Here is a 15,960-nt window from a genome sequence, read left to right on the forward strand (position 1 = left end):
CCTGATTATCACTCTCATCCCATGTGCTCTGGGTGAGGCTCCGCCCCAACCCTAGGGCAAAACATGTAGCCCTAGTCTAGAATAATGTGCACATGATATTCTCTCATCAATAGTGAGTGGTTCAGGAAGGAGGACTTGACCCATAATAAGACAGTTGAGCCAATATAATTCAATCCTAAGTCTTTTGTTTTTGTTCTATCTTGAGGAAATAGACACTTTTTCATTTAGGAGTTGAAACTGGAACTTGGGAGAGCTAGAGGTACTGTAGTAATCAGGGGAGAGGCTTGTACAAAAATGGAGATAACCCAGAGGAACCAGTCAGAGTAGAAAAGTGAGAGAAAATCCTAACCTTGTGATATTATTGGAACCCATGGTCAGTTACGTTGTGCCAAAAGTCATCCCTATCTTTGGATTTTTCAATTTCAAAACCCAATAAATTTTGTGCTTAAATCAGTTTGAGTTGGATTTTTTGTGTCTTGCTCCACTATTTAAATATATTCTTAAACTTCATTAAAGTATCATTTACATGGCATACAATTCATAAAATTACCATGAAACTCATAAAATACAAATTTTAGTATATTTATAGAATTGTATAACCAGGTGAATATTTGAGTATCCAGAGATCAACAGAAGCCAATGGGAGTAGGATGGTGATGTTACAGTCAAAATTCCTGCTACAGGGACGCCTGGGTGGCTCAGTTGGTTAAGCAGCTGCCTTCGGCTCAGGTCATGATCCCAGCGTCCTGGGATCGAGTCCCGCATCGGGCTCCTTGCTCGGCAGGGAGCCTGCGTCTCTCTCTGCCTCTGCCTGCCTCTCTGTCTACTTGTGCTCACTCTCGCTCCTCTCTCTCTCTGACAAATAAATAAATAAAATCTTTAAAAAAAAAAAAAAATTCCTGCTACATACATTCATCATTCAATAAAAAGTAATAATTATGAACTCAAGTGTTTCTTACCGAAGAATGTCGTCTTCTAACAGGTCTGTCCATATTGTCACTGCAAATTTATAGACACATTAGTAAAAGACTGAATTTTCAAAAGCCATCATCGCAGCATCTTTTACATGCCTTTAAATTGGCTAACGCTTTCACTTAACACATGGCATCACTGTTTCTTAGCAAAATCTATAAGACATAAAAGTTGGTACTTAGAAGGTCAGTGTTTTTTAAAATATATATTGTATACTCTAAGAATATCTCTTGTAAAACAATCAGCACAATATAATGTACTATATTTACAGAGGTACAATTTTAAGATAAGTGGATCATAAATCAAGAGACTCTAACTCTGGTTTTACTACTGTGTGAGTTTGAAATCAGGTTTTGAAAATTCAAGTACTTATGGAGGACAAACAGAAGATGCAAGAAAAGTATGTGGTGTTGAGATGATAATGGACACTTCGGGGTTGGTCTAATGGTCATAGTCATTACTCTGATCAGGTTAGCTGTTGCCACAAGAATATGAACCCAGTGTCACTACACTTAATTTTTCTTTTTCTTTCTTCTTCTTTTTCTTGAAGATTTTATTTATTTATTTTAGAGAGAAATAGAGAGAGAGCTTGCACAAGCAGGGGACGGAGCAGAGGGATAGAGAGAGAATCTCAACAGACTCTGCACTTAGCATGGAGCCTCATGTGGGGCTCAATCTTGTGACCCAGAGATCATGCCCTGAGCCAAAAATCAAGAGTTGGATGCTCAGCCAACTGAGCCACCTATGTGCCCCTACACTCAATTTTTCAAGAGAAAATTTTAGCAGCTAATTAAATAATTTAAAAACACTGTTTGGCAGTGGCGGGGGAAGTCTGTAGACTATAAACAGACCACCAGTTTGTGATGCCAATTTTAGACCAATCATTTCATTTCCTTGGGCCTTAATTTTCCCATCCTTAAACTGAAGGGACGGGAGGTGGTCTCTAAAGTCCTTCTTAGTTCTGACTCTAGATATATAAACACAAAGATATGGCAAAGAGAGCTATGACTTTGTGACACTTACTTCTTTTCCATAGAACAGAATGGGAAAAAATTTCAGAAGTTATCAATAGGTGTTTCTAATAGGAAAAGTATCTTTCACTGATAAAAAGTTTAACATTTTTAGCTATCCTACATGAACTTACTTTTCTTCATTAGCCTCTGAAGACATCCCATCCATTTTTGAAGAAAACCTTTTTCTGTAACAAATACACAACATTAGAAAAGATGAGAGAGAAAGAAAAGAAATTAAAAACTATGAAGACATTAATAGCAAAGTTGTAACTTCAGGATTACTTTTTGGGGGAAGACTGAAAAAGGGGAAGAAAAAGCTACACTATGGGGCTATAATACATAAGAAATTTTGAGTTTGGGGGGGTGGGAGGTTGGGGTACCAGGTGGTGGGTATTATAGAGGGCACGGCCTGCATGGAGCATTGGGTGTGGTGAAAAAATAATGAATACTGTTTTTCTGAAAATAAATAAATTAAAAAAAAAAAACAAAAAACAAAAAAAAGAAATTTTGAGTTTAAAATACTCCATTATAATTAATACTTCTGGAAAATTCTCATATTCAAGATAAAATCAGTAACTAACTGATTCAGATGACAATGGCTCTAATGGTTCAAATGAAAATTTGGCCTAGTTTTTAAGAATTTATGGATTATATAATAATTTAACCCCAAGGTGAAATCAATTAGTTATCAAAATACACTGGATGTGCATAATATACATATTTATGTTATAAAAATTCAACTATAAGTACTCAGCAAAAAAACTTTAAGACATAAAAATAACATTAAAAAAACTGTAGCTGAATGTGAGAATCCAAGATAGTGAAGGAGTAGGAGATCTTAATTTCCTCTGGTTCCAGGAATTCAGCTAGATAACTATCAAATCATTCTGAACACCAGCAAACTCAACCGAAGAAAAGAATAGCAACAACTCTATGAATAGAAAGGCAACCACTTTCTGCAAGGTAGGAGGTACAGAGACATGAATCCAAGGCAATATATGAGAGGATAGACCAAGGCGGGAGCAGGAGTGAGCCTCGGTCAGCCGGCTACTAGCAAGTAATATAGCAGCAAAGCACAAAATCAGAACTTTTAGAAGTCTGCTCCAGTGAGGGACGTCACTTAGGCTGCTAAGCGGGGATGGAACCCTAGCTGGGGCAGTGTGGTCTCAGGATCCTCAGGGTCACAGGAAGACCAAGGGTGCCTGAATGTGGCAGAGCTCCCATGATTCAAAGCAGGGAAGCTGGCTGCAATCAGTGAGTCAAGGAGTGGGCTCTCAGCTCAAGGTTGCCATGAACCAGGATCCAGTCAGGCCACTGCTCTTCAAGTAGGGCCCCAACAAGCATTAGAACTGGGGAGACCCACCCACCCCATGGGAGGAACAGCGTGGGAGTGTGTTGCAGGAATCCGATGGTTTAAAGACTGCAAATGGGGCCTACTGCCTGAGACAGAAACACTCGGTCACAGGTTGGGTGAGCATGGAGTGCAGCCAGAGACCAGGGAGACAGGAGTGATTGACTGGTTTTCTCTGAGGGCTTACTGAAGAGTGGGGCCCAAGTCTTTGGCTCTTGGGCTGGAGATTAGGAGGTTGCCCTTTTCATTTCCATCCTCTAAAGCTGCACAGAAAGCCTTTAGGGAACAAAAGCCAGAGAGAGCAAAATAGAGCAGATTACTTAGCCTGGCCCCTGCCAAGGGCAGTACAATTCCACCTGGGCAAAGACACTTGAGAATCAACGCAACAAGCCCCTCTCCCAAAAGATCAGTAAGAACATCCAGCCAAGACCAAGTTTACTGATCAATGAGAACTGCAAAATACCAGTGCTAGGGGAATACAGCACACAGAAGTCATGGTGTTTTTCCCATGATTCTTCAGTTTTTCAACTTTAATTTTTTAAATCATTTTTCTTTTTTACAAATTTTTCTTCTTTTTTCAACCAATTTTTAAATCAACTCCTTTTTAAAATCTTTTTTAATTTTCATTTTTATAGTCACATGCTATCCCTTCACTGTATTTCATCATACACACACACACGTACTAGTTTTCTTTCTTTAAAATTTTGAGATGCAATTTCTTCTAACAGACAAAAATACACCGAAAATCTATTGTATGGCTCTGTTCTAATCACCTATTTAATCATAACCCTCTTTTTTCTTCTTCTTTTGTTTTGTTAAAAAGTCTTTTTAAATTTCCATCTTTACAGTTACATTCTATTCTTTCAATGTATTTCATTTTATTTTTATATATGTAAGCTTTCTTTACAATTTTGAGATGTAGCTTCCTCTAACAAACCTACCAAAATAAACTCAGGAGCTAGTGTATTGCTCTGTTCTGTTTACCTGTTTATATCCCTTCCTTCTTGTAATTGTTTTTCATCGCTTTTGTTTTTTCTTTTTAATTTCCATTTTTACAGTTATATTCTAGCCTTTCATTGTATTTTATTTTTGTACATATATAAGTTTATCTTTCTTTGCAATTTTGGGATCTAATTTTCTAAAAAACAAAACAAAACAAAAAAAACAAAGTACACACAGAATCCAGTATATTGCTCTATTCTGCTTACCTGTCCGATTATATTCCCCCCCCAACTTTTTTTTCCTAGTTCCAGGTCTCTTCTGATTTGTTTAGGGTACACGTCTCTAGGATTGTTGTTGCCATTATTAGTACTTTGTTCTTTTGTTCATCTATTCTTCTCTGGACAAAATGAGAAGATGGAAAACACACCTCAAAAAAAAAAGAGATAAGAGGCAGTACTGACTGCCAGGGATCTAATTGATATGGACATTAGTAAGATATCAGAACTAGAGTTCAGAATAACAATTATAAAGATACTAGCTGTGCTTGGAAAAAAACCACAGAAAGCGCTAGAGAATCCCTTTCAGGAGAAATAAAAGAATTAAAATCTAACCAAGTTGAAATTAAAAAAAAATGTTATTACTGAGAAGCAATAAAAAATGGAGGCTCTAATGGCCAGGATAAATGAGGCAGAAGAGAGAGTAAGTGATATAGAAGACCGAACAATGGAGAATAACAAAGCTGAGGAAAAAAGGATAAACAGCTACTGGAATAGAAGGGGAGAATTTGAGAGACAAATGATACCATAAAGCAAAACAGTATTAGAGTAACTGGGATCCCAGAACAGGAAAGAGAGAGTGGGGCAGAAGGTATATTGGAGCAAATCATAGCTGAGAACTTCCCTAATCAGGGAAGGAAACAGGCATTCAAGTCCAGGAGGCACAGAGAACCCCACTCAAAATCAATAAAAATATAGCAACCCCTGGACATATAATAGTGAAGCTTGCAAACTTCAGAGACAAAGAGAAAATCCTGAAATCAGCTCAACCAAGAGGTTTGTAACCTGTAAGGGTAGAAACATTAAATTGCCAGCAGACCTATCCATAGAGACATGGCAGGCCAGAAAGGACTGGCATGATATATTCAGGGTGCTAAATGAGAAAAATATGCAGCCAAGAATACTTTATCCAGCTAAGCTATTATTCAAAATAGAAGGAGTGATAAAAAGCTTCCAGGACAAACAGAAACTAAAAGAACTTGTGATCACCAAACCAGCCCTATAAGAAGTACTGAAAGGGGTCCTCTAAGCAAAGAGAGAACCAAAAGTAACATAGACCAGAAAGGAACAGAGACAGTATAGAGTAACAGTCACCTTACAGGCAATACAATGGCACTAAATTCCTATCTTTCAATAGTTACCCTGAAGGTAAATAGGCTAAATGCCCCAATCAAAAGACACAGGGTATCAAATTAGATTTAAAAAAAAAAAAAAAAGCAAGACCCACTGATATGTTGTCTGCAAGAGACTCATTTTAGACCCCAAAATTCTTCCAGATTGAAAGTGAGAAGGTAGAAAATAGTTTATCATGCTAATGGACATTAAAAGAAAGCTGGGAGGTAATCCTTAGAAAAATTCGATTTTTAACCAAAGACTGTGATAAGAGATGAGGAAGGATACTATATCATAATTAAAGGGTCTATCCAACAAGAAGATCTAAGAATTATAAGTATTTATGCCCCTAACATGGGTGCAGCCAATTATATAACCCAATTAATAACAAAATCAGGGGGCGCCTGGGTGGCTCAGTGGGTTAAAGCCTCTGCCTTCAACTCAGGTCATGATCCCAGGGTCCTGGGATCGTGCCCCGCGTTGGGCTCTCTGCTCCACAGGGAACCTGCTTTCTCCCCTCTCTCTCTACCTGCTTCTCTGCCTACTTGTGATTTCTCTCTCTGTGTCAAATAAATAAAAAAATCTTAAAAAAAAAAAATCAAAGAAACACATCAATAAAAACACATTAATATTAGCAGAGTTTAACACTCCCATCACTGAAATGGACAGATCACCTAAACAGAAGATCAACAAGGAAATAAGGGCTATGAATGGACTTCACTGATATATTCAGAATATTCCATCCCAAAGCAACAGAATACACATTCTTCTTGAGTGCACCTGGAACATTCTCCAGAATAGATCACATCCTGAGTCACAAATCAGGGTCTCAACCAGTACCAAGAGATTGGGATCATCACATACACAGAGGCTAAAGAGCATCCTACTAAAGAATGAATGGATCAACCAAGAAATTAAATAAGAATTTTTTAAAAAATTTATGGAAACAAATGAAAATGAAAACACAACTGTTCAAAATCTTTGGGATCCAGCAAAGGTGGTCCTAAGAGGTAAGTATTCAGCGCTACAAGCTTTTCTCAAGAAACAAGAAAAGTCTCAAATATACAACCTACCCCTATACTTAAAGGAGCTGGAGAAAGAACAACAATAAAGCTGAAACCCAGGAGATAAGAAATAATAAAGATTAGAGCAGAAATCAATGAAATAAAAACCATAAGAACAGGAAATTAGGAAATTAGGAGCTGGTTCTTTAAAGTAATTAATAAGATTGATAAACCCTTGGCCAGACTAATTAAAAAGAGAAAGGACCCAAATAAATAAAATCGTGAATGAAAGAGGAGAGATCACAACCAACACCAAAAAAATACAAACAAGGAAGAAATGGATGCATTCCTAGAGAAGTATAAACTACCAAAACTGAAACAGGAAGAAATAGAAAAACCAGTAAGGAAATTGAATCAGTAATCAAAAATCTCTCAACAAAGAGCTCAGGGCTAGATGGCTTCCCAGGAGAATTCTACCAAACACTTAAAGAAAATTAATACCTATTCTTCTGATGCTGCTTCAAAAAACAGAAATGAAAGGAAAATGCCCAAACTCTTTCTACGAGGTCAGCATTACCTTCATCCCAAAACCAGACAAAGACCCCACCAAAAGGGAGAATTATAAACCAATATCTCTGATGAGCATGGATGCCAAAATTCTCACCAAGATACTAGCCAGTAGGATCCAACAGTATATTAAAAGTATTATTCACCATGACCTAGTGGGATTTATTCCTGGGCTACAAGGTTGGTTCGACATCTGCAAATTAACCAATGTGACATACACATTAATAAAAGACAAGAACCATATGATCCTCTCAATAGATTCAGAAAAAGCATTTGACAAAGTACAGCATCCATGGGGCGCCCGGGTGGCTCAGCCGTTGGGCATCTGCCTTTGGCTCGGGTCATGGTCCCAGGGTGCTGGGATTGGGCCCCACATGGGGCTCCCTGCTCATTGGGAAGCCTGCTTTTCCCTCTCCCACTCCCCCTCCTGTGTTCCCTCTCTGGCTGTCTCTCTCTGTCAAATAAATAAATAAAATCTTAAAAATAAAAAAGTACAGCATCCATTTTTTTTTTTTAAGATTTTATTTATTTATTTGACAGAGGGAGATCACAAGTAGGCAGAGACAGGCAGAGAGAGAGAGGACGAAGCAGGCTCCCTGCTGAGCAGAGAGCCCGATGCGATGCGGGACTCAATCCCAGGACCCTGAGATCATGACCTGAGCCAAAGGCAGCGGCTTAACCCACTGAGCCACCCAGGCGCCCCCCAGCATCCATTCTTGATTAAACTCTTCACAGTGTAAGAATAGAAGGAACATACCTCAATATTATAAAAACCATATATGAAAAACCCACAGAAAATATCATTCTCAACAGTGAAAACTGACAACTTTTCTCTTAAGGTCAGGAACATGACAGGGATGGTCCACCCTCACCACTGTTGTTCAACATGGTACTAGAATCCTACTCTCTGCAATCAGACAACACAAACAAAAGGCATCCGAAGCAGCAAAGAAGTCAAACTCTTACTCTTTGTTGATGACATGATTCTCTGTGGAAAACCCAAAATATCCCACCCCCAAACTGCTAGAACTTATACAGGAATTCGGGAAAGAGGCAGGATATAAAATCAAAGCACAGAAATCAGTTGCATTTCTATACACTAAGAATGAGACAGAAGAAAGAGAAATTAAGGAATTGATCCCATTTACAATTGCACCAAAACCCATAAAATACCTAGGAATAAACCTAACCAGAGAGGCAAAGGATCTGTATTCTGAAAACTACAGAACACTCATGAAAGAAATTGAGGAACACACAAAGAAATGGAAAAATATTCCATGCTCATGGATTAGATTAGAAGAAAAAATATTGTTAAGTCTATGCTACCCAGAGCAATCTATACATTCAGTGCAATCCCTGTTATCAACATTTTTCACAGAGCTGGAACAAATCATCCTAAAATTTATATGGAATCAGAAAAGAACCCATATAGCCAAAGCGATGTTGAAAAAGAAAACCAAAGCTGCAGGCATCACAATTCCAGCCTTCAAGCTCTATTACAAATCTGTAATCATCAAGACAGTATGGTACTGGCCTAAAAACAGACACACAGATCAATGGAACAGAATAGAGAACCCAGAAATGGACTCTCAACCCTACAGTCAACTAATGTTCAACAAAGCAGGAAAGAATATCGAATGGAAAAAAGATAGTCTCTCTTCAACAAATGACGTTGGGAAAACTGGACAACCACATGAAGAATGAAACTGGATCATTTCCTTACACCACACACAAAAACAGACTCAAAATGGATGACAGACCTAAATGCGAGACAGGAATCCATCAAAATCATAGAGGAGAACACAGGCAGCAACTTCTTTGACCCTGGCCACAGCAACTTCTTGATAGACACATCTCCAAAGGCAAGTGAAACAAAGGCAAAAATGAATTATTGGAACTTCACCAAGATAAAAAGCTTTTGCATAGCAAAGGAAACAGTTGACAAAACCAAAAGGCAACCAACAGAATGGGAGAAGGTATTTGCAAATGTCTTATCAGATAAAGGGTTACTATCCAAAATCTATAAAGAACTCATCAAACTCAACACCAAAACAAACAACACCAAAAAAGAAAAAACGCCTTCAAGAAATGGGCAGAAGATATGAACAGACATTTCTCCAAAGAAGACATACAATGGCCGACAGACACATGAAAAAATGCTCAACATCACTTGGTATCAGGGAAATACAAATCAAAACCACAATGAGATACCACTTCACACCAGTCTGAATGGCTAAAATTAACAAGTCAGGAAACAACAAATGTGGGCAAGGATGTGGAGAAAGGGGAACCCTTTACACTGTTGGTGGGAATGCAAGCTGGTACAGCCACTCTGGAAAACAGAATGCAGATTCCTTGAAAAGTTGAAAATAGAGCTACTCTATGACCCAGCAATTGCACTAGTAGTTATTTACCCCAAAGATAACAAATGTAGTGATCTGAAAGGGCAACTGCATCCTGATGTTTATAGCAGCAGTGTCCACAATAGCCAAACTATGGAAAGAGCCCAGACGTCCACCAACAGATGAATGGATAAAGAAGATGTGGTACACACACACACAATGAAATACTACTCAGCCATCAAAAAAATGAAATCTTGCCATTTGGAATGATGTGGATAGAACTAGAGGGTATTATGTTAAGCGAAATATGTCAACCGGACAAAGACCATTATCATACGATTTCACCCATGTGGAATTTAAGAAACAAAACAAAGGGGCATAGGCAAACAGAGGCAAAAATAAAACAAGATGAAATCAGAGAGGGAGAAAACCATAAGAGACTCTTAACCATAGGATACAAACTGAGGGTTGCTATGGGCAGGGGGTATAGGATAACTGGGTGACAGGCATTAAGGAGAGCATGTGATACAATGAGCACTGGGTATTATATACAACTGATGAATCACTGAACTCTACTCTGAAACTAGTAACATACTTTGTGTTAATTGAATTTAAATAAAATAAAATTTTAAAAAATTAAAATTTAGGAAAAAAAATTTTTAAACCAACAGCAAACATCAACTTAATGGTGACTTTGATGATTTCCCTCTGAGATCAAACAAGTATGACACCTATTTCCAATTCTGTTCATCACCAAATCTTAGTAGTTCTATTTCCAATACATAGCCCAAATGCATTCACTGCTATCTTCAGTGCCTTCATCATAGTTTCAAGCTATCATTATCTCTCATGTAAACTACTGCAATATTCACCTCAATGGTCTCCCTACTTTTACTCTTATCTTCCATAGGCCCTTCTCTACATAGACAGTTACCTTCTTAACCATAAGTCACGTTTAAGAGACTCCTTACTTAAAACCATTTAATGGCTTCCAATGGCTTTCCATGGTAATGAGAATGAACTCTTCACCAGGATTTATAAAGCTCTCTAAGATCTGGCCTCTACTTGCCTTTCAGACTTCACATTCATCTCATGCCACGGTCTTTCTTACTATTCTAGCCACACTTCCTTACTATTCTATTCTGTACACACTTGTTCCTGTACACACAAAACTCTTTACTAAGCCACTGAATTTATATTTGCTATTCTCTCTTGGCAAAAAAAAAAAAAAAAAAAGCCAAGAAAAGTACTTTTTGTAGCACTATGTATGTCTCTTTTGTAACATTACCAAAACTGCAATCTCAAAGTCTGTTATGTAAATCAATTATTCCTGGTATTTCCCCAAACCACCTGTGCCCCAACAGTAAATTCAATTAGAATAAGGCTAGAATTATGTTCACCGTTACATTCTGAGAAACTAGCACATGCTTTGTAAATAATAGGAGTTCAATAAATATTTGCTAAATGAGTAATTAAGAAACAAGAAACAATTATTTCAAATTACTTTTACGATTACTAATATGCATAGTTTTTCTCCTTTGGGGAATATTTTCAAATTCAGTGACATATTCAAAATTCACAGATAAAAATATTAAATACTATCAAATCAGGATCACTTGGACATCTTCACTGTTTGAAATAGTCATTGAACATCATTCCTGTCTAACCTGTAAACCAGTTGGCATTTAATTAGGTGATGAGATTCAAAGCTTATTGAAATCCTCCTTTAAAAAAAAAAAATTCTTGGGACGCCTGGGTGGCTCAGTTGGTAAGCAGCTGCCTTCAGCTCAGGTCAGAATCAGGTCAGAATCCCAGCGTCCTGGGATCGAGTCTCACATCGGGCTCCTTGTTTGGCAAGGAGCCTGCTTCTCCCTCTGCCTCTACCTGCCACTCTGTCTGCCTGTGCTCACTCTCGCTCTTCTCTCTCTGACAAATAAATAAATAAAATCTTAAAAAAAAAAATTCTTGGGGTGCCTGGGTGGCCCAGTGGGTTAAAGCTGCTGCCTTCGGCTCAGGTCATGGTCTCAGGGTCCTGGAATCGAGCCCTGCATCAGGCTCTCTGCTCAGCGGGGAGCCTTCTTCCTCCTCTCTCTCTGCCTGCCTCTCTGCCTACTTGTGATCTCTGTCTGTCAAATAAATAAACTCTTAAAAAAATTCTATTTATTATATAACTGTAAGTTCCACCATCAACAGAAATAGGGTACCCCAGATCACCATGTTAAACTTCATTTGTAAAATGATTTTATTGTTGAACTCTTGGTCACTGCCACATTAACAAATTACTGATTGGTTCTAAAACTGTGCACCTGGCACCCAGGGGTGCTACGGCATACTCATAGAAGTATCTTGGGATATTTCAAATTTTTGAGAGAAACAGCAATTTTTGACATCTGTCATGCACCAGTGTGAACTACTAGCTCAAAATAGTACCTACTTGTATTACATTAATTTTGATAATATATTATTGCAAATCTGGATTTTTGGCAGTTGCTATGATATGAAGCAAGTACTTTTTATCAGTGTGGTACTGGAAATGAGGGTGGCAGTGTCCTATATGACTCCAAGATTTGAGAAGTTGTGTAGTGTTCAAGAGGCACACATAGCCAATTAGTAAATAACTGATGATTTAAGCATAAAATAAAAATATTGTTTTTTTCTTTCAATTATGCATATTTTTTCAAATGGCTACTAAACATTAGGACATAAATTTATTTCAACTTAATAACTTTTTAAATTATTTGGACGTACTGACTTAATAAATGGAATTGTTAGTTATTTCTTTTGATCCAAGGGCACCAATGAGCCAAAAAAGTTTGGGAATTACAGTCTAAATAATCCAAAACACTTCAAACTACAGATACTGGGCCAGAGTCCTAAAGAGGGCTTTTTGTTTCGTTTGTTTTGTTTTACATTTTGAATGGGTTGCAGAAAACAAAACAAAAAACAAAGAAGAACATGCAACAGTGACCATGCTGGTGACCACGTAGACTGCAAAACCTGAAATATTTATATCTGGCTCTTTGGCTACTCCTGCATTTACACTACCAGTTTCTAAAGTTAATGTATTCCATTGTGCCCACTGATAACAGTCTCTAGACCTGTGCTATCTGATACAGTAGCAAATCAAATTTAATTTAAATGAAATAAAACTTAAAATTCAGTTGTTTAGGCACAATTAGCCACATTTCACGTTGTCATTAGCCACAATTAGTTGTCATTTGACTAGTGGGGAACCATGCTGGACAGTGCAAATATAAACCATTACCATTTTCACTGAAAGTTTTATTAGACAGCACTATCAATATCTAGATTATCTTCTACTATGATCTCTTATTCAGTAATCAGGCATGTCACTGATAATACCACTCCATACATTTTTGTATCTATTTGTCATCTTGTAAACATTTCCAGCCATTCACATAGTGAAGAATTGAACCCAGTCTTTACTCAGCAACATCTTAAATTGACTCATCGCTATAATGTATCCTTCCCTTCAAGTTCCACCTCAAATGCCCCTTTCTCTACAAAGCCTCCTTTAGTTTCCAGGGCCAAAAGCATCAAATAAATGCTCCCTTTTATGTGCTCCAATACCACCTTACAATGTCCTATAATCCTTTACATTGTTTTGCATCATAGCTATTTGTGAATGTTAATCATTTTCTCTTCTGGACTGAATATTCCTCCAGATTAGGGACTCTGAGTCATTCGCTCCCGGCCCTAGCACAAGACGAGGAACCCAATAAATACCTGAGGAATTCGATTGATCCAATTCAAATGAAGTACAAACTTCAATCTTAATATCTAGGGTAAGCTCTGCTCTGGTTTTCTCCGTCATATCGACAAATTTATCTCTAAAATTCCAATCGGCAATGTTTGAGAATTTTTTTTCTTAAACTCAATATTGAGATAAGCAGCAAGAAAAAGAGGCTTTAATAAGCTCCGAGCTACTAGTGGCCACAAGGAGAAATTTTCAAAACTCGTCTGTGGTTAATACTGGCTTTATTTGTTAATGTTACTGTAACTGCTGGAAACCGAATGTCTGTTCAGTGCTGCCAGTAAACAAACTACGACCTGACGAGCGCTTAAAACCACTCAACGCTGTCACTTCATTTACAGCTAAGAAATGACCGAGTAGGAAATACAAACCGCCGGGAGTACCCTAGGGAAGGGGTGCGAGGCACCGTGCGGGAGCCCTGACAGAAGATGGCGGGGCGGGGCGGGGCGCAGCCGACCCGCAATCCGAGCAGGCCGGAGGGGCTCAGGTGTGGAGGGAAAAGTGCTAGGGAAGAGGAAGGAGTACAAAGTGCAGGCACGGGTAGGCAAAGAGCCCCACAACCCGGCAAAAACTTCTACTCTGGGCCCAGAGCTTTCGGAGGCCGCCGGGCGGAGGGAGCGTCTCCACGTCCCACCACCGAGTCTTCAGAGCGCCCAGAAAAAACTAATGCCCACCTCCATCACCCCCCAACCCGGGAGTCTGGAACGAAAGGGTCATTCTCTTTACCCACCGCAGTCCAGCTTCTTGACAAAGGCTGCTCAGACTTGTTTGGGGTCCGCGCGCTCCTCAGAGAGCAAGTCAGCTGCCGCCCACCGACAAACCTCACTACGCCCAGACTATTTCAGTGAAGTATTCAAATATAACCGCCTAGCTGTTGCACATGCGCAAAACCGCTCTACGCGGCGGCTCCGCCCCTTAGACTCCGGAGCAATCCTCTTCCTGACTCCTTTAAACAAACTTCCTTCCTCCTGCTCTGTATATAAATTTTATTTCCTTAAAGCCTATCTCACTTTCCACCGAATTTTTCTTTGTCCCACCCCATTGTAGAGCCCTCACATCATGGCAGCAGCCATCTTCTTTTGATTACTTGCTGTAAAAATGATCAGATCTTTGTTTCCGTACAAAATGGCGGCCTCCATAACGTTGCGTCACATCCCCCCAGTATTACTCCCTATAGCTACCAGGAAGCAGTAGGTTTCTGGGACGAGGTGGCCGAGTGGTTAAGGCGATGGACTGCTAATCCATTGTGCTCTGCACGCGTGGGTTCGAATCCCATCCTCGTCGAACGTAGCTTTTGCTTCAAAAGGACGTAAATTTACTTGCGATGGAAAATACTTGATTATTCCAGTTACGGTTTACTAGTGGATTTACTCTGGCAGGGTCAATATCTGGTTTGAGGTGTTTGGAAGGTAGGTTTTGGAGCATTCGAACGTCGCGGATAAAAACGAGGGAAAGAAACATCCCAGATGTGTGTGCTTGATTTAGTATCTTTTTATACGAAGTAAACAACAGTGCTTAGAATTCCATGTTAATTAACCTAGCTTCTGAGTGAGGAACTTACCCCGTGGTTTTTAATACCTGTCCTTGTTATGACATACCAGGTTTTCACTGCAAAAGCTACTATAAAACAGTGTTCAAGATTCCCTTCCAGTCCCCAGCAGGTTGCACGTGCTCAAAAAAAGTATACACTGGGAAATATTAAAAAGATGTTGACGACATGCAGAAACTTAACAGTATCTAGAAGCCAGAGACTGAGAACCCGAAAAATGGCTACCTTAACCACGGAAGAAAAGTGTTAAGCTTGTTCTTTTATTTAAACAGAGAGGGAGGCATAGGGGACAAAATAGAAGAGAGGGGTTCTCCTCTTCAAAGGTAATCAGGCAGATTCATTCAACTCATATTTAACCAGTATTTATCCAGTATTTATTTATTTATCCAGTATTTATCCAGTATTATCTACAGCAGCACAATGAAATGCATCACTTTAACTCATCATAACCCTATGATCATGATAGATCATGATCATTTTTATTACTCCTTTTTACAGATGAGGACACTGAAAGATAAACTTGTCCTAGGTTATACAGTTTTTATAACTGTGTAAGAAAGGGCAATGTAATCCAAGTCTGTCCAGCTCTGCTGGGTCTTAACCACCATCCAATATGGTGCTGGAGATTAGCATTTAGTGCTCATTTATCCCTTGCAGAAATGATTTACATGTCCTCTCTCCCACGCGGCTGTGCACACTGCAGAGTGCCATAGAACCTGGCACCTGGCTGGTGTTTCTGCAAGCTTTGCAGCCCTGAGAAAAGGCAAAAGCCCCTGCTCCACTGGTGCCACTGGTTCATCCCTCACTTAAATCCAAATCCCTTAGAGATATTGATGCCGCTCTGTGTTAAGGGCTTTGGGTTGCTCCAACACCTGTCTTCAGCCTTGCTCTCCAATCCATTTGCCACTCTGCTATTAGGAAGTGTTAACTATCCCAGTTCCACACACTCATAAGGAGTTCATGGATATTCAATTGGTTATTCAGTTGGAGGAAAAAGTGCATCTTTATTTTCACTAATCTATCATTGAAAGCACTGCCCTCAATAAAGGCAAGCAAT

The 15,960-nt window shown here is 39.0% G+C and overlaps 1 protein-coding gene and 1 non-coding gene across 3 annotated transcripts in view; one reads left to right on the forward strand and one right to left on the reverse strand.

Annotated features, from left to right (window-relative positions):
* The window catches only part of KNL1 (kinetochore scaffold 1), a 77,278-nt gene extending 63,095 nt beyond the window's left edge, over nucleotides 1–14,183 (reverse strand). For both annotated transcript variants that reach the window (XM_044229588.1, XM_044229589.1), the window contains exons 1-3: nucleotides 14,085–14,183; nucleotides 2,117–2,170; nucleotides 960–999 (exon numbers count right to left, since the gene is read on the reverse strand). In XM_044229588.1, coding sequence (XP_044085523.1) covers nucleotides 960–999; nucleotides 2,117–2,151 — 75 coding nt within the window. In that variant the 5' untranslated portion in view covers nucleotides 2,152–2,170; nucleotides 14,085–14,183. The remainder of the gene's footprint in view (nucleotides 1–959; nucleotides 1,000–2,116; nucleotides 2,171–14,084) is intronic.
* Nucleotides 14,184–14,556: 373 nt separating this feature from the next.
* On the forward strand, nucleotides 14,557–14,638 carry TRNAS-GCU. The gene has a single exon. It is a non-coding gene; the product is annotated as a tRNA-Ser (tRNA).
* Nucleotides 14,639–15,960: the final 1,322 nt, after the last annotated feature.

Source organism: Neovison vison, chromosome 13, assembly GCF_020171115.1.
Source record: "Neovison vison isolate M4711 chromosome 13, ASM_NN_V1, whole genome shotgun sequence".
Classification (NCBI taxonomy): Eukaryota; Metazoa; Chordata; class Mammalia; order Carnivora; family Mustelidae; genus Neogale; species Neogale vison.